Source organism: Symphalangus syndactylus, chromosome 7 (assembly GCF_028878055.3).
Source record: "Symphalangus syndactylus isolate Jambi chromosome 7, NHGRI_mSymSyn1-v2.1_pri, whole genome shotgun sequence".
Lineage (NCBI taxonomy): Eukaryota > Metazoa > Chordata > Mammalia > Primates > Hylobatidae > Symphalangus > Symphalangus syndactylus.
The window spans coordinates 101,860,975-101,887,701 of NC_072429.2; the positions used below are offsets into that span (position 1 = coordinate 101,860,975).

Below are 26,727 nucleotides of genomic sequence, written 5' to 3' on the forward strand. Positions count from 1 at the left end.
AGGCTCTCCAGCATTTTTCTGTAGCTCATTGGAATACAGTATAGATGGCCTGGATCAGTGCAATGTGCAACAAGAGGACTATATCGTCTCAGTAAAAACTGATGAGCCCATTTCAGAGACCCAGCAAGGGATCACCTGCATATACAGGCATCAGCAGAAACAGGAATTTGGGATTTTATCCTGAAGGTAGTGGAAGCTTTTGGAGGTCTTAACCAGGTGAATGCAATGATCAGGTGTATTTTAGAAAGCTCATTCACAGGGAGAGAGGACTTGAAGCAGAGTTGCTACTAGAGACGAAGAAACTAGTTAGGAAGTTATTTCAGGTAATGAGGGAGACATAATTTAGGGGCTAAACTAAGGAAGCAACAACAGGAACGGAGAGAAGGCACAGCTTGCGAAGCATTTAGGTGGTAGAACTGATTGACTCAGCTCTGAGGCAGCTGTGGGGGTGAGAAGCTGGGGTGGGTGAGGGTGGGAAGAGGGTGGGGAGGGTTGGAGGAGTCAAGAATGAACCATGACTTCTGGTTTGTGCAACAGAGTGAAGGGCTGAGGCCCCATGGTTTCCAGGCAGCCTGTGCCAGTGAGAGAAATGCAGAATAGAGTTTGATTTGAACTCTGGCTCTGTCAACGACTTGGTACTATGGCCTTGTGCAACCAAGTTAATGTCTCCAAGCCTTACTTTTATCCTTTGTAAAATGGGACGATGATACCCCTCTCTTGCATGTGTGAAATAACTAACACATAGTCTGTGCTTCAGAAGTGAAGTCACTGCTACTCAGAGAACACAGAAGAAGAAGCAGTTTACAGAGAAAGATGAGTTTCATTTTAGAAGCACTGCGCTTGAGGTGACTGGGACAGCCACGTGGAGGTGTCCGGTAAGGCATTAGATATATAGGTGTGGAACTCAGGAGAAAGATCTGGGCTGGAGAGAGTTCTAGGGGCCACTGACTTTTTGAAATTAGGCCAAGGCAAGGAGGTATATAAGAACAACCAGAGAGAGGTGGAGAGGGAGAGAAATGCAGACCCTAACGGACGGCCTTGGGAGCGTCACCATTCGACAGCTGAGGAAAGGAAGGAGAGCCGGCAAGGGAGATGTTCTGGAGCCTGCAGGGCTGTGCGGTCAGAAGGAGGTGCAAACCAGAGTCTGAAGACGCAGGTTTGAGTTTCAGCTCCCTTGCTGACTAGCTGTGTGATCCTCGCAATTCAGGTAACCTCTGTAAGCTTGTCTTCTCATTTGTCAAATGGGAATGCGGCTGATAATGTCTATTTCCTGGAGATTTTGGTGAGCTAAGGTGTATAATTTTTTTTTTTTTAAGCTAGAGAGCCTTATAAGTGGTTCCATGTGGTCATTTTTTCCCCCTAGACTGAATCGGCTTGCATCTAAAAGCAAGGTCACTTTAAGAGGGTCTCTATGACTCTGGCCTTGCTTGCTCAGCAGGAATTCCAGCCTGCTCGAATTCCTCTAGGCAGCTCTGGGATCCCTGGGCGGGAGGTACAGTACCTGATGCCTGAGTGCCCCAAGCCCCTTCCGAGGAAACAGGGCCTTATGCACAGGCCCTCATGTTGTCCCACTTGACTTCACCACCCTGGCTACACCTGGTGGGAATTGGGATGGGCCCTGTTCCCAGCGGAGCTGACAAGCAGATCAGCCAGCAGCTCCCCACGTCTGCCCGGGGTGAGACAGGAGAATATGGTCTGGAGGCAGGGAACATAAGACTGATTCATGCTGACTTCCTAGAACTAAATCAAATGGAAATACTTCAGCTGTTACAGGAAATATCCTCACCATTGACGCAAGGCATAAACCCAGTAAATGTCGTTGTAACTTTACTTGATCCTCTTCATTTACATAGGGCGTACACCAAGTGAGAAACCTCTAGAGGGTATTTAAACCCCAGAAAATTCTGTAACGGGGCTCTTGAATCCCTATGACCGGGCCCACTCCCACCTCATTTTCAGTAAATCTCTGCTTTTGTTGCTTCATTCTTTCCTTCCTTTGTTTGTAACTTTGTCTAATTCTTTGTTCAAGACCCCAAGAACCTGGACACCCTCCACCTGTAGCAGGGGGGCCATGTGACAGAGACCCTGCCCCTCTCTTGCACGGACATTTGGACTCAGCAAGCGAGGCCAGAGTCACGGAGACCCTCTTAAAATGACCTTGCTTTTAGATGCAGGCTGATTAGTTGCCAAAGCCGAGCAACTGGCAGGACGGGAGACGTGGTGACAGTGTCTGGGTGGCTCATGGAGCCCCTCACAGCCATGGGTGGTGGCAGGAAATGGGCAGAGGTGCCTGGTGCCCAGGGCAGGGCTAGTCTCCACCTGCCTTTGTCAAGCTGCTTCCTAGTTTCTTTTTTTTGGTCTGTGTTCTTGTGTGTCTCACAGTGCACTCCATTTGTTAAAGTAACTTGAGAACTTGGCCGTGTCTTGTGGCTTAGAGGAGCCTAATTGTCACGGGAGACTCTCAAGGTCTCTCAGGAGGGAGTGGGAGTTTTCTCAGAATAAAGAGCATCAGCTACAGTGAAGAATGGAAATGGGGCTAATGTTTATTGACTGGGGACTGGTGAGCGAGATCATGGCACCTCCACACACGATGAAATCCTGCAGCTGGAAAACAGAACGAGGAAGCTCTTTGTGTACTGATAAGGAGCGATCTGCAAGATAGTTTCCTAGGTGAAAAATGTGAGCTTCAGAATGGTGTAGCAAAATGAAACTCAGAAAATATCTCTAGAATAGTACATCTCATCTAATGATGCTGGTTGCCTATGAGGAGGGAAGCTGGGGGCCTGGGGACAGTGATAGGAGAAGAAATTTTCACTAAGCATTGTGTAATAATTTTCCTAAATCTTGAATCATGAAATTCAGTCACCTCTTTAAACAATCAAATCAGAAAAACATCTATTAAGAGCATGACCTATAAAGCTGAGCAAGTCCTATGCTTGGGCTTGCCTCCACAATTTATTCCTGGGTAAAGTTGAGCAAGTTACTCAACCTCTCTGAACTCATTTTGCTCATCTGTAACATAATCACAGGAATAATACCTGCCTGATAGGGCTGATGCCATTCAACCCTGATTGATTGGTTATTGTTGTTGTTTTGTTTTCTTTCCTTTTTTTTTTTTTTTTTTGAGACGGAGTCTCGCTCTGTTGCCCAGGCTGGAGTGCAGTGGCGCGATCTTGGCTCACTGCAGCCTCCGCCTCTTGGGTTCAAGCGATTCTCTTGCCTCAGCCTCCAGAGTAGCTGGGACTACAGGCGTGCGCCACCACGCCCGGCTGATTTTTGTATTTTTTAGTAGAGACGGGGTTTCACTGTGTTGGCCAGGCTGGTCTCGAACTCCAGACCTCAAGTAATCTGCCTGCCTCAGCCTCCCAAAGTGCTGAGATTACAGCTGTGTGCCACCACGCTTGGCTGTTGTTACTGGTTTTCACACAAGGCATTTTCCATTTCCCATTTTCCTCTTAGCCTAATAGCATGCTCCTTAAGCTACAAAACTGCAAAGCAGTGCTATCCGTTGTTTGCAGTTTTCCTTTTTTTGTTGGGTGCTCTCCATAAGATAAGAGCCGTTGAGGTTAGGCCAGGAAAATTAAAACCAGCCTCTATTGTACTCAAAATTAGCTCTTCTATTTGGAATGGGCTCATTGTCTTTGGACCCAGCCCATGCCTGACGCTCTCTCTCTTTAAAACGAGTTCTTTTCCTAACCCCTTCTTGGTCCCTCCTGCAAAGTTTTCTATGGATTATGTAAGCACTTCTAGATTCCCAGTGAACACAGTTTACCTTAAGCTATTAATTAAAACATTCGTTATTATTATGGCGCCCATTTCTCATTATCTTCGATCACAGTATTTTGTGCATTGTAGTCACTGAAGTGTGACCAACATTTCATTCCCGCATAGTGATGCCTCCAGGGCTTGTGGACTGGACAGTCTAGGGTCGTGCTCTGCTCTGCAGGAGACAGGCAGCACCCAAGCCAAGTCGGTTCCTACCTTCCTGGCACTAGGGCGTGCTATCTTGTTTAGCTATTTTCTTAGTTTTTATTTTTGCCTTTGAATGGATGGGCCTGCTGCATTTACATCTCCCTGCAAGGATAGCAAAAGCTATAGGAAGATGATTGTGGAAAGGAAAATAGGGTCTGTGCAACCAGCTGTCTGGCTTCCTCTCTGTGGGGAATGAGTGTGAAGACATTCCCAGGCTCAGTAGGTCTGGAATGGGACCGAGATATGTGCATTCTAGTAATTATTCAGGTGATATTCAAAGCCACAGATGGGTCTTTTATTTCATTCGTGATTTGCTTTTCCCATCTTTTCTTTAAAATGTGTCTGCCGACTCTCACTCATGGTGGCATTGCCCCTCCTGGGCCTGCTGATCTCTGACTGTGTATTTATTTGATCTTCATCTGTGGGAGTCTTCTTGGCTTAGGTTGGGGGTGCTCTCCTTAGGGAATATTTGCATCTGCTGCTTCTGAGAGCCATGGGTCACTGCCAGCTTGGAACCATTTAGAGCTCCTCATGAGTTCTGGTTTAATGAAGGTCTTAGGTTTGGCCTCCCCTCCTCATTGCTGGCCCAAGAGTGAGGATCTGGATCATTTGCTCTTAGGGTAGTTCTGCTCCTCCCTGCTTGCTCACTGCTGCCAGCTCTAATTTCTACTTATAGTTTGCTCCATTTCATGTGGAGGAGTCCCTTGGCAACATCCTCTATCTCCTACAAGCCCATCTCATCTATGTTTTATCTAGGATGTAATTGTTTTGCAGAAGGAGAGCTGTATTAGTCCATTCTCATGCTACTAATAAAGACATACCTGAGACTGGGTAATGTATAAAGGAAAGAAGTTTAATTGACTCACAGCTCCACAGGGCTGAGGAAGCCTCAGGAAACTTATAATCCTGGTGGAAGGGGAAACAGTCACATCCTTCTTCACATGGCGGCAGCAAGGAGAAGTGCCGAGCAAAAGGGGCAAACGTTCCTTATAAAACCATCAGATCTTGTGAGAACTCACTCACTGTCATGAGAACAGCATGAGGGTAACCGCCTCCATGATTCAATTACCTCCCACCGGGTCTCATACGTGGGGACTATGGGATTACAATTTAAGATGAGATTTAGGTGGGGACACAGCCAAACCATATCAAGGGCCTACGAGAATATTTGGTCTGAGATGTTATCAGTGGAAGTCTTTTCTTTTTTTTGATGTAGATGTTCTTATTTCTATGAGACAAAATGGTAATACACCTATTGTGAGGGAATTATTCATCAAACATATGCAGTTTTATCATTCTGCACTGTAGGAAGGTTGAAGGAACACATGTCTGGGTGTAGTTTGTGTGTTACTTCTCACAGAATTACTGGTGTATTATATTATGTTCTATTCTGGGTGTCTTGAGGCCTGATAAGACAAGCATGGCCATGAGAAATTCTATAATTCCGCTTGTGTCTCCACCTAGCTTTTTCTTCCCTTTTGTTCAGTAAAGGAGGTGTCTCTCTTGCATCAAAGCCCACCCCACACGGTGGGTTTTAGATCCCATCCCCTTCATCTTCTCAAGGACCCTGCTCCATTGGAATCCTCCCTCTGCTGCACCATCAACTCCCTCGCAGGGAGACAGTTCCCATCTGAAATGTGCTCTATTTCTCATCTTTAAAAGACCCACCCTTGGCCAGGTTTGGTGGTTCATGCCTGTAATCCCAACACTTTGGGAGGCTGAGGATCACTTGAGCCCAGGAGTTAAAGACCAACCTGGGCAACATGATGAAACCCCATCTTTACAAAAAATAAAAAATTAGCTGGGCATGGTGGCACCCAGAGAGCCAGGGGTCACTGCCAGCTTGGAACCATTTAGAGCTTCTCATGAGTTCTGGTTTAATGGTCTTAGGTTTGGCCTCTCCCCCTCGCTGCTGGCCCAAGAGTGAGGATCTCGATCATGGCACATCTACTATAATTTACTCTTAGGGTAGTTCTGCTCCTCTCTGCTTACTTACTGCTTCCAGGTACTTGGGAGGCTGAGGTGGGAGGATCACTTCAGCCCAGGTGGTCAAGGCTGTAGTGAGCCATGATCGTACCACTGCACTCCAGCCTGGCTGACAGAGCAAGACCCTGTCTCAAAGCAAAACAAAACCCACCCTTGACCCCACCTACCCTAATTCACTTTTCTATTCCTCTTAAGAACCAGATCTCTCAAAACATATGTCTATAGCTGCCACTTTTCCTTTTTCACTCTCCATTTGCCTTTGCTTTTATTTGGTTTCTATTTTTAGCAAGGTTATTTTCACATATTTTAAAGACTCAAGAGTTCTATAAGACTTACTATGAAAAACAACAGCCCTGGCCGGGTACAGTGGCTCACACCTGTAATCCCAGCACTTTGGAAGGCCGAGGCGGGTGGATCACGAGGTCAGGAGATCGAGACCATCCTGGCTGACACGGTGAAACCCCGTCTCTACTAAAAAATACAAAAAATTAGCCGGGCGAGGTGGCGGGCGCCTGTAGTCCCAGCTACCCGGGAGGCTGAGGCAGGAGAATGGCGTGAACCCTGGGGGGCGGAGCCTGCAGTGAGCCGAGATGGCGCCACTGCACTCCAGCCTGGGTGACAGCGAGACTCCGTCTCAAAAAAAAAAAAAAAAAAAAGAAAAACAACAGTCCTCTGCTTTCCCCATCAGAGACAACTGCTTACAACTCTTTTAGCTGGTTTTTCTTTTTGGCATTTAGCTCTGTGTTTCTGAATAAAATGCTAGTATTGTGTTACTTCATGATCCCTCAATTGTGAGCAGTAGCGATTGACTGCCCCTACAGAGGAGGAGGATTTAGCTCTCATTCTTTCCTCTTCCCATGGCACGCACATACATTCTTTCCACCTCCTACCATTCCTGCATGGTTACATCTTAACTTTCCTTGGTTCAATAATCCATGTTTACTTTATTTTGATTATATAGTGATATTGAGAGCAGAGCCATCTAGTAAGCTTAGACTACTTTTTCTTCCTTACACAACTTTTAATTTTCCTTGGGAATAATTTTTTATGTGCTTAGTTTTCTACTTATTACCAGTCCAACTTCAAACTGCCATACTTTATCTTTCTGCTCAAAACGTCTAGATTTATACTATTCGTTTTGTCCTCTTGAAGAATTCCTTCCAAAACCTCTGACTTTCTCCAATTTGGATTGTCTCCAAACCGCCCTCAAGACCTGGTGTAGCACTGTTTTGTTTTCTTGTGTTTTCTTTTTCTTTTAACTTTTATTTTAGGTTCAGGGGTACATGTGCAGATTTGTTATATGGGTAAACTTGTGTCATGGAAGTCTGGTGTACAGATTATTTAGTCACGCAAGTACTAAGCCTAGTACCTGATAGTTATTTTTTCTGATCCTCTCCCTCCTCCCACTCTCCACACTCAAGTAAACCCCAGTGTCTGTTGCTACCCTCTTTGTGTCCATGAATTCTTATCATTTAGCTCATACTTATAAGTGAGAACATACGATATTTGGTTTTCTGTTCCTGTATTAGTTTGCAAAGGATAATGGCCTCCAGCCCCATCCATGTTACGGCAAAGGACATGATCTCACTCTTTAAAATGGCTACATTTAATGGTGTGTATGTACCACATTTTCTGTATTTGAGCTACCATTGATGGGCATTTAGGTTGATCCTATGTCTTTGTTATTATGAATAGAACAGTTTCTTTAGAGGTCTTTTCATCAGTCTAGGGATTCCCTTCATCTTTTGCCTGGGCCCTGGCTCCAAACTTTCCCTTCCTGTTTTGGTGGAATGCATCTTCTAGTTACTTCTTCAGAAGTGCATGTGAGGTAAAATTTTTGAGACCTTGCAAATAAAAATGCCTTTATTTTGACTTTTCACTTAATTGATGGCTAGGAATAAAAAATCTAGGTTTAAAATAATTTATTCACAATTTTGAAGGCTACAGTCCACTGTATTCTAGCCTCCAGTCTTGTGATTGAGAATTCCAAAGACATTCTGATTCTTTTAAAACTTTTGTTTTTTATTTTTAGAGACAGGGTCTTGCTATGCTACCCAGGCTGGATATGAACTCCTAGGCTCAAGGGATCCTCCCACCGTAGCTTTCCAAGTAGCTGGGATGATAGACACTTGTCACCATTCCTATCTGGCGTTCTGATTCTTAATCTTATGTATGTGACGTATTTTTCTCTTGGAAGCCTGTAGGATCTTCTCTTTGTCCCCAGGTTTCTGAAGATTTATGATGGCATTCTTTGGAGGACGTTTAATCTGTTTTGACCGTTTAATTATAGAAAAATTTCTTGAATTATTTCATTGGTGATTTCTTCCCCTCTGTGCTCTCTTATCTCTTTCCGGAATCCCTATTATTTGGGTGTTGGACCTCCTAGACTGATCCTCTAATTTTCTTTTCTATATTCTGGGTTTGTTTTTTTTTTTTTTTGGCCTTTTTATGCCTCTGTTTCATTTTTCTAGCTCTCTACTAAGTTTTTTACTTCTTCCATCATATATTTAATTTCCAAGAGCTTTTTGTGGTTGTTGTTGATTGTTCTCTAAAGGTTCTATTTTATTTGTATTCTTTTCTTTTTTTAGGGTTATAACATCTCCTCTGATCTCTCTGAGGACATTAAATACAGTTTTCTTGACGTTTTCTTCCTCTATAATAGTTTCCATTTTTTCCAAGTAGCTCTTTTGCATTAGAGTCTTTCTTCAGATATCTTTTAATACCTGCTGTCTGCTTATCCTTGACTGCGGAAACAAAAAAGCTGATTTGAAGCTTTGTTCACCTGAGTGGAACTTACCCACTATGAGCTTCACAGTAGGGCAATCTGGCTTGACTATTTCCTTGGGCAGCCCTGATGTATCTTTAGGTGTTTTCTCTGGATTGGTTGGTTTTCCAAGAGAATCTTTCCTACTTGTGTTTTGGAAGGTGAAGAGGGAAAGAAGCCTGAAAGTCTCAGCACATGTAAGCATATAGTTTCTTAATCGTCCTATTTGATATCCCAGTCAAGAGACTCATTGTTTGATCTTTTCCAGAGAATGAATCCAGTCTTCTGCCAGGATGGGGAAGGGCATCTATTAAGAATATGGTAGGGGTCTGCAAATATAATTACTTTTTAAATTGCGTTCAACTAATTCTCCTTATTTTAATGCCAATTCCCACCCACTTGCCCTACCACTACTTTTAAAGTTCCTGGTGCCACTAACTCCTGAGACTTTGAAAAATTTGAGGTGCAAATGATGTTGGTTTTAAGTTTCCTCACTACTGACATAGGATTCCACCTTCTTCAGCCTGCTAAATTAGCTAAAACTTCTCCACATGGTTTCCAGCTTTCAAAATACTGTGGCGTTTTTGTCCTCTCCCCGTCTTACCACCCTCATGAGTTTAAGTTAAAGATAGTCACTTTAGTGTTTCTGTGTGTGCGTGTTTGGCTTCAAAAACAAGTAAAATTACATGCATGTGTTCCCATCTACTCATTAACCCACTTGCTCTGGCTGTGAACCTACCCCTCCACTGCCACTTTTACCAAATTCACCGGTGATGTTCATGTTCCCAACCCAGTGGGCTGTTTTTCATCCTTGACTCACACAAACACTCAGGAGCCTTAGTCAAAATTGAATGCTTTCTTCCTCACAGGTGCTCTTCTCTGGGCTTTTGTGACACTATACCTTTTTGGATTTGATTTCTGCTCCTTTGATTTCTCCTCCCCAGCTTTCTCCTCAAGTTCATTTTCCTCTGCCAGTCCTCTAAAGAGGGGCTTCCTCAAAGCGTGATCTCAGGCCATCCTCTTTCTATGTCTACCACTTTCTCCTTAGGAAATTGCACACTTTTGTTCATGGCTCCAACACTGATCTTCTTTTGATTCTTCATCTTCTCTATCTAATTGCCTACTTGTCTCCCAGGCATGTTTAACTCAAAATATCCAAAACAGACATCCTGATTTTTTTTCTCCAAATTTATTCCTCATTGTCTTCCTCACCTACCCAGATATACAAGCAGAAACTGAAAGTCATTCTTGTTTTCTCCCTCTTCCTTACTTCTGACATTTAAAATATCAGCAAGGCTTCTTACTCTACCTCCAGAATGTGTCTTGAATCTATCCATTTTCTCCATCATCACTGCCACTGCCTTAGTGTATAAATCACTATTTTCTCTTGCCTTGACTATTGTAACAATCTCCAAACTGATTTCCCTGCTTTTTCTCTGGGCTCCCCAAATCAGTTCTCCATACGAGTGATCTTTTATTTCTTTTCTTCTCTTTTTTTTTTTTTTTTTTTCTTGAGACAGTCTCATTTTGTCACCCAGGCTGCAGTGCAGTGGTGTGATCTCAGCTCACTGCAGCTTCCACCTCCTGGGTTCAAGTGATCCTCCTGCCTCAGCCTCCTGGGTAACTGGGATTACAGGTGCATGTCACCATGCCCAGCAATTTTTTGTTTTTGTTTTTGTATTTTTAGTACAGACAGGGTTTCACCGTGTTAGCTAGACTGGTCTTGAACTCCTGACCTCAAGTGATCCACCCACCTCAGTCTCCCAAAGTGCTGAGATTATAGGCATGAGTCACTGCTCCTGGCCGCAAGTGATATTTCAAAAACAGAAAATCAAATTATTCTCTCTTTTAATAAAAATACTTTTCATTGCCCCTAAAACAAAATCCAAACTTGTTACCATGTTTTCTGCACCAGACTTGCTTTTCCCACTGGAGCCCCTTGTTAATTCCCTGGATGCTACCACTTCTGGGTACTAGTCTCCTGCTAGGACATGGAGCTCTAGAGGTGCCAAAGGACATCTCTCTCCCACTGTGGTACATGTTGCTTCTGGTCAGAAGAGTGCCAAATGAGTGGAATCTATCCTTGAACATCAAAGAGCTTTGAGTGGAATTATTTTCCAAGTTTCACTTATAGCCTCCTCCTTTCTATAGGATTTGGCCACAGGTTCATGGAGGAAGGGAATTTGGGGAGCCGAGGAATGAGTAGGGCAGGAAGCACATACGAATGTCCTGCACCAGGCTGCACTAAGAACCTTCCCTCTGTTTGATGGCTAAGGCCTTGCTTTGTGAGCAAGCTTGCTGTCCTAAAACCTTCCTCCCAGAAGGATTCTCAGTCTGTCAAGCAAATAGAGGCCACCCAAGCCTTTGTCCAGATGTGTTTAGAAATATTTGAATAATTTAGCTTTAACCTATTCCCCACCACCACCACCGACTTTTCTTTTATTCTCTAATCACCACTATTCCCCCCTAGAATATCTGCGTGCATTCTTGAGGTACATTGTTCTTTCTAATGTAGGGCTTATTCAGTAGGGTGCTTTTTAAATATCTTTTTTAAAATCCTAAAATTCTGTTCTTTTTTGAGATGCTTTGATAAGAGTAAAACAACCTGCTTTCTGGCCTCTGTGATAGCAGCAGTTCTCTGAGATTCACTAAGTTGCTTGCTGGTAGCTGAGAACTTGAAATGCACATCAGTTAATTCAACCTTATGAAAGAATGTATCAGGAGACAAAATCAACAATGCAGATAATTCAAACATTCTACCAGCCCACACATCATTTTTCCTAACTTATTTCTCCTCAGAGCTGCCAGGCTAAAACTCTGTGCAACATAGATAATAAACAAATTCAAATCATCATTCTTATATTCATGGCCTGTTCCTGGATTTGGTCATATGACTGTTTATGAGGGAGTTCTCAACTGTGGAGGGAGTATTTTTTTTACCCTATTTTCAGTAACTGTTCTATTTTTCTCAGTTCTGAATAGGATTACTCACAGCATAGATGCTTCTTGGAATTGGAAAATTTTTCTCAAGGCCTTTAATCATTTCTGATTTTCCTCCCGTGAACTGTAGGATAGCACATGTGGCTTTCCTGCAATGGGATCGTCCTTCAAGAGGACCTCACAGGCTCTCCACCCGGACAGTGATGTAAGCAGCTGCAGCAGCCTTGGATGTTTCTGGATAGCCAGCCCCATGAGAACAGCTTTAAAATAGGAGACTGGCATTGTGATCAAGTGTGGACTTCGCTGTCATATAGATCTAGATTTAAATCCTGGCTTCAGTGTTTATGGATGATGTTGGACAAGTCATTTAACCTCCTTAAGTCTCAGAGTTCTCATTATGGAAATGGAGCTCTTAATAGTACCTACCCCCCAGTGTGGTTGTGAGGGTTGAGATCATCTATGTTCAAAGTGCTTATTATAAGGAGACTGGGACATGTAAGTGTTACATAAATGTTAGCTTTTATTAGTCACTGGAGTGGAGGAGAGAGGACTGCTGCCTCCCTGTCAATGTCCCCATCCTGGGAAGCCTGCCTGTGTGCACCAAGGCCCATCTGACCCACTGTATCAGAAAGCATGCCCTTCTAGGGAGCGACACCTCCCACCAAGCCCCCCAGTCAGTGTCCACGCTTTCCTCTCGGTTCAAAATGCAGCTGCATCTGTGCAGAAACCAGGTGTTGCCTGTGGGTTCTGCCTCGCTGGCCAGAGGTGGAAGAAGGAAAGAGGTAGAAGGAAGGAGGAAAGGAGAGGGGTCTTCATACTTCCAGAGCCCCACTAGGGGTTACCTTCGCTTGCCCCCACTCTTTTTGTCTTGCTCTGAGGATGCCAGGACTTTAAGGACATTGTCAGCGAGCATGTAAGTTCACCCCTGCAAGGTCAAAGGCAAGACAGAAAGAAGACCCAAATGTCCCAGTTAGTCAAGGAAAAACAATCACAAGAATAAAACATTTTTAAAGATTAAAATAATAGCTGCCATCTGTTGAGCAGTTGCTATGTGTTAGGACTTGTGTGAAACATGTTCACACAGTGTCTCTGCTTCCTCACAATACTGTGAAGTAGGTATTATGCTTAATTGAACATAGGTTCATTTAAGAAAACAAATGTAAATATCATTCTAATCCTTGATTTAATTACCTTAAATTCAGGCAGAAGCAGATCGGCTCACGCTAATGGGCAGTGTACCAGGAGCTTTGTGCCTAGGGACAACTTTCACCTTCAAAATGCCCTGCGGGCTGCCTCAGCTTCTTCTCCACCAGCCCCTGGGCTCCCAGCTCTCTCAGGAGGCAGTGTTTTGCTGGGTAATTACAGTGAAAGACCGGATTGTCCTGCTCATGTTACCCCCTTCTCCCTATTTACTATAATCAGGAAGTCATGTTTTTCATTTAGGATAAGGCAATTACTCTTCTGTTGACTGAAGTCCAGCAAAAAGCAAACTGAATCTCATTTCCACATTAATGTAATGGGGGCAGGATGGAGAGGCAGCCTGATTTCCTGGTGTCTCAGCCTCTCTCTTCTATGTCTGTATCTCCTCTGATGGAAGCATCAGTCATAATAGCAACAACCAATATGGCACTGAGAGAGTAAAGTATTGTAGTTCCTTTCCCTCATCTTGGGAAATGATGAATAAAAGTCACCATCTGCTCCCCTGAGCCTTGCTGTGGTGTGACCTAACTTTACACGCAAGTACAACACATGACCTGCCCCATCCTAAGAAGCAGTAGAATAATATGAAAAGGACTTTTTTTCTGCTCTGCCTGGGTAGACAAGCAACTCTTTGCAAAGGGAAAGGAATAAGATGTATCACGTCTCTTTAATGATTGAAGATCCAGGTTAACTGTGGTAGAATTAAGCAAAGAGCAAACAAATGTTCTGAATGTGTTTTCTTTTCTCTCAGAGAAAGAATCTCAGTCATCTGGACTGCTTTGTGCGATATGAAAATCTCTGAGAACCTTCAAGAGCCCAAGAAACAGTTCTCCTTCAAGCTGTATGCCATGGTCAGCGGTTAAAGAGAACATTCTGTTCCACTCCTCCAGCTCTGCCTTAGAAACCCAAGCCCTGCACTCCTAGGCTCCTGGCATCATACACTAGCACCAGCAATTTTTTGCCAAAAGCATCAGCCAAAATCTATTCTATTTCAGTTCCTCTCTTTTCGTCGGATTGTATTTTTACAGGTGATTGCTGATTCTCACACTGCTCTTCAGATTCATGTACAGCTGTGGTCTGAACGTGTGTGTTTTCTCAAAATTCAAGTTTAAAACTTAATCCTCAATGTGATAGTATCAACAGCTGTGGCCTTTTGGAAAGTGAAGGTGGAGCCCTTGTGAGTGGGATTAGAGCTCTTATAAAAGAGATTGAAGAGAGCTACCTAGCCCTTCCATCTCTTCTGCCTTGTGAGGACACAGTGTTCATCCCTTTTGTCTTCCCACCATTTGAAGATACAGAAAGAAGGTGCCATCTTGGAAGCAAAGAGCAGCCCTCACCAGACACCAAGTCTGCTGGCACCTTGATCCTGGACTGCCCAGCCTCCAGGACTGTGAGAAATGAATTTCTGTTGTTTATAAATTACCTAGTCTAAGGTATGCTGTTATAGTAGCAGGAATGGACTAAGACACACATTGTCAAAATCTTCATAAGTTAAAGGTGAAGGTACAATCAGAACTGGTGCATGGAATTGGAACCATAGGTCTTAGTAAACACTGTAAAAATGCACTATTCAAATCTATAGAAAATGCTCTCTCTCCAAGTTCAGAAAGAAGTTACAATCTGCTTTTCCTTTTTTTCTGAAGGGAAGTAAAATTCCATGTTTCTGGACTAAGAGATCTACACCCCAGTCTTTCTCTTTCTGATATTTATAGTAACCTTTGGCAAATTACTCAAGCTTTCTTTGTTCTAGTGAAAAGAAAGTGCACAGGACAGTATTACTAAGTGGCCTGAGCAACATTAGAAGTTGATAATGATGATTCCAAAGGCCTTTAAGAAGGTGTAATGCTACATGGATGTTTTTATTGAAACCTTCCCTGGGTTTTCAGAATTCTCTTTGGAATTAGTCCTGTGGGAATATGCCTTTTGGGATCTATTCTCACTTCTTATTCAGTCCCCCTTTTCTTGTGTTAAAATCTATAATTTGAAGTTATTCTGTCATTTAAAAATTAGGTCCATGACCTCATCATCACCGGGTTTTCCTCTCCAGGCCACTTCCAGTAGAATGTTGGTCATATTCCCATATGAGAGAACAAATCAGTTATTCATTACATCTGATCAACGAGCTAGTACTACACCATAAGGAAGTGTAGTAAAACCAGAAACTGGGAAACACCAGAAAAAATTTGCTTTGTCCTCTGTTTTAATTTGGGGTATGTTAAAGTGCCACAGGACATTAATCCAGGGACTGAGATAGACTCTTAAGTTTGGCAATCAGTGAAAGAACTTGCTGAATCTCTCTAGAATTCACCTAAAGGAGCCAGCCTCTCTTCTCATGAGAACAATTTATTTTAGGGTTAGTGGTGAAGTAATTCTACAGTGTTTAATTCCACATATAAACTTCATTTTCTATATAAATGTTTTGTTGTAACATATTCAATTACTTTCTTTTGTTGTTTTTCTGCAACATTCCCTTTTTCACATTTTCTAACCTCTTAAACCAAATAAAAAACTCACTTATCTTCTTGCCGTTGTAATATTTGCTTTCCTTTCTTGTTTACATTCTGTGATGATGTTTACCCGATCTGTCCACATCACCTGGATTCCAGGTGTACCATTCATTCCCTGGGGAAAGCAGTCGTTCTTCAAGGCAACAGATGCAAGAATGAGCTGATATTTTCTGATTTTTTTCTCCAGATGTGGGGAACGAAATTGGATCTTGTGCTTTTGGGTGCTAACTTTGAGCCCTCTTCCTTTACATCTAAATGACAATTTGTGGATCAATGAGGATGTGTCAACTAGCCAAGATCGAGGACCTGGAGGGATGCTCTGTGGAAACTGCTTTAAAATCCTTCAGAGGGAGGGCACGGAGCTCTGGTTCCGGTATGTTCACTGAATCTGGAGCAGTGGGGAAACTTGCTGAGATTTGGCATTCAAGACCAAAGAGATTTACCTAGGATCTGTACCCTGTTGGCCAGAATTATTGCTACTGTTGCTCCTCAATTATGCTACCTTTTCACTTGGAAAAAGGTGGAAACTTGTAAGGCAGTGAATCTATCTTTACTCCTTTTCAGATGGCTGATTCTAAAGGTAGGTTTAGGTTCCTGCCGACCCTTCTGTTCCATCCTGATTGTCCGCCTTACTGAAGGTCTCTTTTCTATAGCTCACAATAGTCGGGTAGAGCCCAGTGATGCCAAGCCACAGAAATGAGACCTTGGAGGGAGAAGCACTACAGGCCTTTGCTCCAGTTTCCATAGAAATGAGCCAGAGGTGGTACCGGTCACAGGGGTTCTTAAAGCCAAAGAGAATTTATTTTGAGAATCCCATCACATAGCAAATACCACTCTGTAGTAGTTTTTACAGGTGTAATTTATTTCATTGCTCTGGATAGCTTTGGCTTAGGCTTTCCAATGCCCTGTTGCAGCCTTTGTCCTTAGGAGAATTCTTTTTTTGTTGCTTTCAAACTTGATGGAAAAAGATAACCAATTCATGCCAGTCAAGCTACAGATTCTGAACAGAGGGTTTAAGATAATGTATTACATTTTACATATTTACATTTAATTTATGGCATTTATTCCTGAAGGTTTAGGAGAAAATTCAATCCCAACTAAAGAGCTATAATTAAAAGAGCACAGAGCCAGCAGCCAGAGGCCCCGAGCTCTGGCTGAAACTTCAGCTCTGCCAGAGATAACATTTCCTGTGTGACCTTGGGCAATTTTACAACTTTCTGAGCTATGATTTCCTAGTTGGTAAAATAAAAGGACTGGATTGGCTGCTCTTTAACTTTTTCTGGCTTCTGAATTTCTCTGAATCAATGGTGTTATGTAATGCCAAGAAAGAGATTCCATGAAAAAATGTAACTGCTCTGTCAATGAGGATTACTTAGAAATGGGTGTAAAAAAAATTTACTTGCAGGAAGGTTGTTAGCAGTAACATCACAAGGGAAGGAAAAAGAAAGGAAAGAAGAGAAAAAAACCTACCTATTTACCAGACTTCTGCAGTGTGCTAAGCAAATTCACAAACATTATCTCATGTGAAAAGACATAATAATTTCAGGGATTTCCCTCTTAAGGAAGAGAGATGACATTGTTGCTTGTTGCCCCAAAAGTGCTGTGATAGCAACATTCATGGAGTGTTTCTATGTGCCAGGCACTCTTTGAGGCCCTTTACACATACTGACACAATTCATTATTCCAATTTACAGATGATGCAGTTGAGGCATAAAGAGGTTAAGTAGCTTGCCCAAGACCATCCACTTAAGTAGCAGAGCCAAACTTTAAACTCAGAAAGTCAGGCTCTTGAAATTGCACTTTTAACTGTATCCCCACCTTGTCTCTTGCTATTCATTCATTAAGCAAATATTTGATGAGCACTGACTCTATGAAGGCGTTAAACTAATCCCTTTTGAAGATTCCAAGCATGTCACCATATCTTTGTCTTTAAGAAGCTTAAACTATACACAATAGATGATCAAAAATGTGTGTGAAATGAGTGACCACACTCAACCTTAGCCAGGCAGTACTTGATAACCATCTCCTGTATTCTGGAAATGTTCATAATTCCATTCAAGTAAGTAGACAGGGCCTGGCAAGAGGGGTCCCTGCTCTGGGCCCCTGCTCCAGAGGTCCCACAATGGTTCTCCAGCCCTGGTCCTCTCTATGGCCAAGGAATCCAGGGACCACAGAATGCATGTACCTGGAGCCTGAGTCTCAGCCCCTTCTAACCTCCCTGGTGGGTAGTTGAGACCTTGCAACTCTCTTCTCCAAACCCCCTGAGCCTACTTCCAAGGCTTGTACTGGAAGCAAACCCTATGAGGGCAGACCACATCTCCCAGGCACATGCTCCTCAGCCAGAGGGATGGCCAAGGTCAGCTATTTGTGGGAGGGGAGTCTGGACAGACCTTAGACCCATGGGCCCATAAGGACCTGTGTGTAGCAGGACTGAACTGAGGATAGAAAGAGGAGTGGGTGGGTCAATTCCACCCACAATCCCACTGCCATGTTCAGTGCAGAACTCCAAAGATTGAGAGAACTCTACATTAGAACCTGGCCTTTTAAGTTGTTATGAAGATAACTTGTCAAGGTAAGAGGACAGCTCATGTTTCAATTAAACTTGCTCACTTGGTTTATACCTTTTACAATGTAGACATATGGGCATGTGGGTTTCTATTTGGCCCCAGCATACCCCTCTACTTCATCTCATGTTTACTCTGTTTCCTGTGCTCACCAAGCTCCAGCTCTTTCAGTTTCTTTCGTTTTCTAGAACTCCCCCAGGACTGCCTAACTCAGATACTCTTTCTGGCCTGTCTGCTCTTTGGGTGGTGACATCACGAAGTGGCTGGTTATGAAAGGAGAACTGTGCTGTAGAACTGAGGAAAGCACAGGCTCTGCTAGAGATGTTAAGTATTCTCTCTCCCTGAAAGCTGGTTCTTCTGAAATCGGAATATTCAGGGGGGAAGGAAAAGGGGCACAGGGCATCTGAATTCCAAAGGACTAGGGAAGCCACTACTTCCCAGATAACTGCACTCCCTCTACCTTACACCTAAAACAAGGTTGAAGAGGCCTGTCAGGGCCATCTCAAAAGGAGAAGCAAAGCCTGCAGAGGAGGCCAGCCTGAGTCCTGGGGTGGGAACGGGTGCTGGGCTCAGCATGAGGAGGAGGAGACCCTGGCCACAGTTCCATGAATCTTTGCTCCCTTCCGCATTATGGATTCTGGTTAGTGCCTGCCGGAGGGATGTCTGACGGCTCTACCCTCAACTGGATCATCTTTAGCCCAAATTGCAATAGTTTAAGTGAATCAAATTACCGTAAAACGATACTTTATTATTCATTCACTGGACATTTACTGAGGGCCTACTATGTGCCAGGCCCTCAGAACTTGCCCTACCTATTGGATGCTACGTGCTAAATGTTATACACAAAGTACTCTAGTACATTCTATAAATTATATAGGATATAATGAGTACTATATTCTCTATGCTTTACATGTTGTATTAAACATCACACCCTATAGTCTACATACAATGGATAATACACAAAATATATATGTATTATGTCTACTAGAACAGTCTTTTGTCACAATAGGAATTTAGTAAATATACATTAATTGAATGAATGAATGAATGAACGAATATGATACTTAATACCATATTCTAGCAGAGCTTGGTCATTGAAGAGTTATTCTTCCAAACCCTTCCCTTTCCTACCCCCCTCTTGAAGGCTAAGAAGATTTTCATCTTTCACCACCTGTTCTGGATTCTTGGAACAGGTAAATTCATTGGCCTACCCAAGTCTGAGCTCTAGGTCTGAACCCGCATGGACCTGAGGGTGCACTGGGAAAAGAAAGGCTGACAACTGGATCCCGGGAATGTCACGGCCACCCTGGGCTTGGAGGGACCGGCCATGCCTCCAAGCCCCGCCCAGAGAGGGGGTTCAGGATGCTGCGTGGTTCAGGTGATCTATTGCTTTCTTGAGTTTAAAGTTCAGAGGATCATGAAGTCCCACAGCTGGAAGGGGTGTTAGTGACACTGCCTAGCCCAACTCTCTTAAAAATCATAGCCCTACTCCTGCCTCCCCAAATCAGATACAACAGGCATAGGCTCTGACTCTTCCTTAAGTCTTAGTGGCAATACTCTCTGGCCAGTTTTGCGGGGTTGCCCCCAGTTCCATTGCTTTTGTAATAGGTGGCCAGAAAGCTTGGGGTCCCGTGATAAGTGTTGCAGTTCTTTCCAGGATGGATGGAAAGAAGGAAGGAAGGATGGATGGATGAATGAATGAGTGGGTGAGCGGATGGATGGATGGATGGATGGATGGATGGATAGATGGGCCAGAAACTGGGAACGGTAATCCCGGCCAGACGGGTCCGAGCCCCTCGGGAGCCCCAGCCCTCCTCCCGCTGCGGGGCCGCTGCTCCTGCTCCCGGGCCAGCACGGAGCCCTGAGGGAGGGGGCGGGCGAGCTGGGGCCCTGGGGCGGCCAGGGCGCGGGGAGGGAGGACGGGGCGGTGGGGACTGGAGGCGAGGGAGGGCCTTGGAGGCGGAGAGGAGGGACGGGCGGGGAGAGGGCCCGGCCGAGGGGCGGCGGGCACCGCGGGAGCTCCGCGCGGCTGCAGCGCAGGCGGGAGCGGGGACGCGATGTCGCCGCCGCCGCCTCCTTGCGGGCCGGGGCTGCGCCTCCGGGGCTGAGCCGCCGCCAGAGCCGACAGCAGAGCAGCCGCCGGGCGCTCCCGCGGCGCAGGAGGATGGGCTGCGGCGGGAGCCGGGCGGATGCCATCGAGCCCCGCTACTACGAGAGCTGGACCCGGGAGACAGAATCCACCTGGCTCACCTACACCGACTCAGACGCGCCGCCCAGCGCCGCCGCCCCGGACAGCGGCCCCGAAGCGGGCGGCCTGCACTCGGGTAAGTGGCCCGGCGCCTGCAGACTCTCGCCCGCTCGCCCGCTACCCCGGGCGCCTTGGCCGGGGCACTGAGAGAGGAGCCGGTTCTCTGAGGAATTGATGGCGCGGCGGGGGTGGCTGGGAGGAAGCAGAGGCAGGACCTGCCCGCTGATCGGTGGACAGACGCAAGCCCAGGGAGCGGGGTCGACCAGAGCCCCTTACCGAAGGCTGCGCCGATCCCCAAGCTTCGGGCAGCCTAGTGCTGTTTGGCCTTGTCCAAAGCTTGCTCGTTGGTCGGCAGACCGGTGGGTGGGAGAACAGCCCACTTCCTCCGCACACATATCCCTCAGCGACCCACCCCCTGATCCGCCTGGGGCCGCCTCCGCCCCGCTTTGGCCCATCTGCCATCCCCTGGCCACCTGCGTACCCAGCCGGGTGACTTCTCATCCATTGGCACCTGGTGCCCCTCTCTCCCTGGATTTATACACAAGGCGCCTGCCTGGGATTGCCTGGGTGGAGTCTTGTCGCTTCGCCTTTCTCCCTCTAGAGAATGAGCCCACTCGCGGGCTTCAAAGACCAGAATCCCAGTTTAGGTCAAAATAAATGCACGCCCGCCCCATTGCTAGTTCTGCACTTTAGGTTACTTTGGGAGCAGTTGTTCCATAGCAAAGGACTTCTCTCCCTACTCTATGGTGTCCGAATGCTTTGTAGGAGGCAGGGCATACACGTGGATTTTGACCATAAATTAAATACTCTTGCCTAGGTCATTCCTCATCCAGCAGAAATCTGATAAAAGGAGATGCAAAGAATTGTCTGGTCAGGTCATAAGTCAGAAATTTTTTTTTTTTTTTTAGCGGAACAAGTAATTATAGTGCAGAGATGCAAACTGTTGCCACAGACTGATCTTTAATCATAAACATACTGGTGACATTAAAAGGAAAAAATCTCACTACTTATTACATGGATGTTGTCCAAAGCTAGGTCAATATATGGATAAAAATGTTTTAAGTGTTTCCTCACCCACTGATGTTATTGGCATTTTTGAATAATGAAATCTAAAATGGAAAATAGGGTTAATTTGAAGCATAATGTATATCATATGGAGGAGGAAGGAAATGCGAATTACTTTTACGAGGTTAAGAATCTTAAATCCATGCCTACTAAATAAGAGCTGTCACTTTAATCAAGAATAGGTTTCTCCATTTTTAAGGACCAAAGCTGGCTCCTTTTCCACATTAACTTTGTGACTTGGTTTTATTTTAAAATTGAGGACTGTCTGTGAAAGCTGTACAATACGTTACACTGTATTTGTCTCTAGTTTTTCTGACTCACAGTGGCAATCATAATGTTATTTTGTATTGCCAATGCTTTTAGCAAGTTACCAAATGGTGTGCTGGCTGAATTCAGTGTCAGCATGAGGATAGATATGAGCCTTATAGAGGGACCTGGTAAATGTTAGATGTGACAGAGTTTTCCAAGGAGGTGTGGTACTTCTCAGCAGAGAGTCAAAGGCCAGAGATGTACTCCAAAGAAATAAGGGTGAAAAGATCTAGCATAAAAAAATAATAATAATAAAAAACAACCAAAACCCCGTAAGTACAGCTTTAAGAAATGGTTGCCGTGGTGACTGGGAGTATATGGTGTGTGTGTGTGTGTGTGTGTGTGTGCGTATATGCATAAGTATGGGTATGGAATAGTTATTATGGGATGGCTCTATATGTACATACATGTTCCTCACAACTTTCCTGACACTCCTTGATTTATTACTCTGCCATACTAATTCATATCCCATCCATAATGAGATCTGGTCCCTGCAACAGGTGGGGCCTGGGACAGACACACTCATTCATGGTACCCTGCCAAACATGGGCCAGCCCTGCCAGACAGGTGGTCCTGAAGGCCTGCATCCTCCAGAGGAGAAGCTCCACTTCAGCCCCAGGACAGCACCCTGAAATTGGCAAGATGCTTGTATGGGCAGGGTCATTTTAATTTCCTAGGAATTTCTGTTAGCCTCAGGGGAGAGGGATATTTCTGAAGACCAAGATTAAATCAAGGCCTTCCTTGGGGGTGTACTGGCATTCCCTAAGGCCTTTGGGAATGGCTTGACTTCTGTGGGTTTTTCAGACTGGGAGCTGGTCATCTTTAGTCAGAATGGGTCATCTGTGAAAGCTACAGATCTCCTGGGTTTCAGCCACCCTGGGAGATTGGCCAGGATTCTGTATTCCTTTCATCTTCTCTGCCCCCTCACTCCCACCTCACCCACCCCCTGCCAGTGCTTTACTGGTGATTTTACCCCCAAGCTGCTGGGGGACACCTAATAGCCCCCAGTGGCTGCGTTGTGATAGGAGGCCAGAATGCCACTTTTTCCTGTTTACAGAAGTTGTTTTCTGAAGGGAGAGGCGGGTAGGAGTAAATGAAAGAGCTAGATTCAGGAGAGTCCAGACTGTGAAATCAACAAAAATGGCTTCCCTACTAGAATTCTAGAGCTGGAGAAGGTCTCTGGAAATCAGCCATGTGAGGCAAATGAGACTCTCAAGGGAATCATCCCCATCTGAACACTCCTTCAACCACTCACAGACTTTACCCCCAGTTCCCAAGAATCCCTTCTTTCTGGGACCTTAGTGATTCTCCTTTGGTGTCAAACTGAAGCCACCTATTCTCCTGGCTACTTCAGGACTTTTGAGGGCTAGGGGAGAAGCTAATTCATCTCTGAATCTTCTGTGCTGAACATACCTATGACTTTGTAAAAGTTTTCAGAATGAATGGATGCTCTGTCTGAACCTGTCCTCCATCCTGTCAGCTCTTCCTAGAGCCCCTTCTGCCTCTTCTTTGCAGTCCTTCCTACTGAGGTTTTCCCACTTGAATCAATTTAGCCTAAATTCTCCCAACGGCCTTTCTGATCAAAGAACTTCTCTTTAAAAAGTTCTCCCCAACTTTACCCTACTCCATTCAAACACCTGGCCCAACCCAAAGATTCCATTTCTTCTGTAGCCTCCCTGAACCCACAACCTCAACTCCACAAACACATCTGTCCAAGAAAAGTCCCATTTAATCATATCTGCTTTTAAATCTCACTTGTGTTTCTCTTAGCCTAATCCAGATTGAGGGTGTGTCACATGAGAGGTGTTCAGCAAATATTTGTTGAATGAATTCTGAATTTCACTGCAGGGAGGGGGCATGTTTTCTCCAGTTCCACAAAGAAGAGGGTTTCTTGCATCTTCTTCTTACTCAAAAAATGATCCTGAGCCTGTGGTTCCTGTTTTTGGAGATCATCTCCACTACTCAGTGGGACTGAATTAATTTTTTAGATTTGACTGTTATGTAGGCTAGAATTTAAGACCCAGCTGAAGCCATGGTATGTAATATCCATTGCTTTCCTGTGTCACCGAAGTCGGTCCCTCTGCTACAGAAAGGAATTAAATTGGTCTGACATAATTTAATCCTCGTAAAATCAGTCTGCTGGATTGATTTTTAATTCTGTTGCCTGGTGGGGGTCTCCAAGGAGAAAGGAAGTCTCTGAAGTTGCCATGACCCAACCTAGCTCAGTCATTCCATTCATTAATAACTTCCTAGCTTCATCTCAGTGTAATCACAAGCCCCATAAATTGCATCCTTAAGCACACTTTTTTTCCAATTTCTCCAGAGAAAACATTTCAAAACTTTCTAAAGAACTTCTACTTTACATTTTTAAATTGCTAAATAATTGTCTTAGTATAATAGAGGTTTGCAGAATTACAGACAGCAAAATGATTTACCTAAATAAACTGAAAGATAGTCAAATAAAATGGACAGTATTTAATATCACCATTACCCATCATTTATTAATGACTTACCGGGGCCTGGTGCTTTATTGGGCACTTTGAATTTTCTCATTGAATCCTCACTTCAGGAATGAGGCAGGAACTATAACCACCCTCCTTTTACAAGTGAGGAAATGAGGCTGGAAGTCTGCAAGTAACTTTTCCCAGTTCCAGCCTGGAATCTAGCTCTATCCATTTCCAAAGCCTCTACTCCTAAATACTGCCTTCCTGATTAATAGGGGATATGCTATGAAATTCTTGATTTTACAGTTCATGAAACTCAAAGTCAAGTCTGATCTCTTGATATTCTACTCTGATCTCAGACAGCACAATTGTCTTCTGCATCATCTCTAAGGATAGAATATCTTTTCCCTAAGGAAGGAGGCTTTCCCATACCTTTATGGAGCAGTTCTCTTGTGAGACTCTTCCTGCTTCCTTGTAATTTCTACCCGGTGAACTCCAGACCCGTGTGATCAAGTCTTGCACAGACAACTCTTCCAATATTTGAAGATGGCTGTCATATCTCTTACCATTGGTCTTCCAGGCCAAATACATGCAATTCCTTCAATCACTTCTCACACCTCATGTAGGCCTGACCACATTCTCTAAATACACTACTCGGTTTGTCAAAGTCCCTCTTGATACAAGGGACCTATGGCTAACTCCAAGCTACTGATGTCAGCTGAACAGCATAGGGCAATACAAGGTGTGCTATGACAGGCTCATTGAACAAACCTCTCTTGGTGCATGTAAAATCAGGTTAGGATTTGTTTGCTTTCCTGCTGTTGTTGTTGCCATATTACCTTGATGACTCACATTAAGCTTATGATTTGTTAAAATCCTTAGATCTTTCTTTATAATCAAATTTAAGTTTTACAGCATCAAGGACATTGTATTTTCTCTGCTATGTACCCAGCACCTGGTACAGTGACTAGAACATAGGTGGTGCTCAATAAATGTTTGTTGAATGAATGAATTTCTTTCCTTATGAATCCTGAATTGGTATAATTGACTTCAGTAACCCAAATAAGGAAATTTTGCATTTATTTCTGTTAAATTTCATCTTATTGGTTTCAGTTTAACGTTTAAATTTGCTGACCTTGATTCATTTTGATAGAGCTATGAAAACAATATTCTAGGTCTTTGTTTCTCTGTGTTGATAGAATAAGATAAAAGACATGTCTTTTTTTGCTCTTTTGTTCACTGAATAGACATTTGGCACAAAGATGACCTGAAGAAGTTACTATTATAGGGAAGACAAACATAAAAGTGGACAGCATTCAGGTCAGCATGGTCCATGGTCCATACTAGAAGGGCATGGAGAAAAGCATTAGAGGCATTCAGGAACGAAGCAGTTTTTTCTACCTGGGGAGGGGTCAGTGTGTATACAGACCCCTGCAGGAGCCCAGCAGAGAAAGGGGGACTGTCCCAGCCAACCCTCCCACCCCGGAGAGGAACAGGAGGGCAGCCCAGCTGGCCTGACTCCATCCCTGAGAGTGAGAGCACCTGTGGAGAAGACAGCCAGGGCTTCCTGGTGGATAAACCCCCTCCACCCACACCCCAGCTGCCTTGACTTACCTGTTACCACTTGTGGTTCTATCTTTGAATAACTAGTGATTAATGTCTGCTTCCCTCAAGGATGACTGTTAGGTTTGGTAAGGCAAGGGTTCTGTTGGGTTAGATAAGGGGTCATTTCACACACAGTCCTATCCCTGTACCTAATGCTGTTCTGGCTACATTAGGACCCTGAGTAATTTCTCATAAATGAATAAATCTAAAACTTCTGTTTGTCAATTTCTTCTTGTAGACCCCAGAGATGATGTTCTCTTTCCTCATCAGTTCTCTCTGCTCAACTTTTTGTTGTCTGTCTGGTGGGCTGCATAGTAAGAAAACATCCCCACCTTCCTTACACCCCTTTTGCCAAACACAAGCCTCTTTGTTATAAGTTGTTTCTTAAAATCACAGCAAGAGACAAGTGGTAAAAAACCTAGGCAGTTTGTAAAGGTTTAGGAAGCCTCATGTTCCCACGGCCCTTGTCTCCTGGGTAGAGTATCATGTTGTGCCGTTGGCTCTCCAGACACTTTGAGAGTCTAGTGATGGTACCTGTCACACCGCATTGCCAGGGCTTGGTCATTCCTCTGTCTCTCTAGTTAGTCTGTGAGCTCTTCCAGGTTGGGGACCACATGATTGACATTTGCATGCCTGTCATCTTTCGCACATTTGTTGAATGACTGTGAAAATGAATATATGAATGAATGATCTAGCTGTGCAAATGAAGCTTAGTCTGTCATTCTTATAACCTCTTTCCTGAGTCTCATCTTACATGCTTTTGTCTTAGATATCAGTCCATTGAACCTTGTCTTCATTGGACATTAGATAAAGCAATTCCAACCCTAACCAAAGATAAATTTAAGGTGACTCCACTGCAGGGTGTAGTAGTATCCTAAGTGCATTCCAGAATTTCCTCCAGAATATGTAGAAAGAATGAATAAGACCTACTATTTGATAGCACAATAGGATGACAGTACTCAATAATAGCTTAACTGTATATTTTAAAATAATTTAAAGAGTATAATTGGATTGTTTGTAACTCAAAGGATACGTGCAGATTTTTTTTCTGCAAAAAACATTGTAGATTTTTTTTTTTCTGCAAAAAACATTGCAGATTTTTTTTTTTCTTCGATTAATAGGC

General features: G+C 44.1%; 1 protein-coding gene and 1 long non-coding RNA gene across 7 annotated transcripts in view; both read left to right on the forward strand.

The window, feature by feature from the left end:
• Positions 1-514: 514 nt before the first annotated feature.
• Positions 515-15,385, forward strand: LOC134737130 (uncharacterized). Of its 3 annotated transcripts, XR_010121724.1 has the most exons (4): positions 526-1,207; positions 11,793-11,867; positions 12,865-13,017; positions 13,614-15,385. It is a non-coding gene; the product is annotated as an uncharacterized lncRNA (long non-coding RNA). The 3 variants fall into 3 exon arrangements; XR_010121725.1 differs by lacking the exon at positions 12,865-13,017 and having other exon boundaries at positions 529-1,207; XR_010121726.1 differs by lacking the exons at positions 11,793-11,867; positions 12,865-13,017 and having other exon boundaries at positions 515-1,207.
• A 4,519-nt stretch (positions 15,386-19,904) lies between these two features.
• BAALC (BAALC binder of MAP3K1 and KLF4) overlaps positions 19,905-26,727 on the forward strand; it is an 84,727-nt gene continuing 77,904 nt past the window's right edge. Inside the window, exon 1 of one of the 4 annotated variants that reach the window (XR_008659051.2) lies at positions 19,905-20,257. Coding sequence is in view for 3 of the 4 variants with exons in the window: in XM_055286958.2 (XP_055142933.1) it covers positions 20,098-20,257 (160 nt within the window). In the remaining variant the exon portion in view is untranslated. The remainder of the gene's footprint in view (positions 20,258-26,727) is intronic. The other 3 variants (XM_055286958.2, XM_055286956.2, XM_055286957.2) reach the window with 3 other exon arrangements.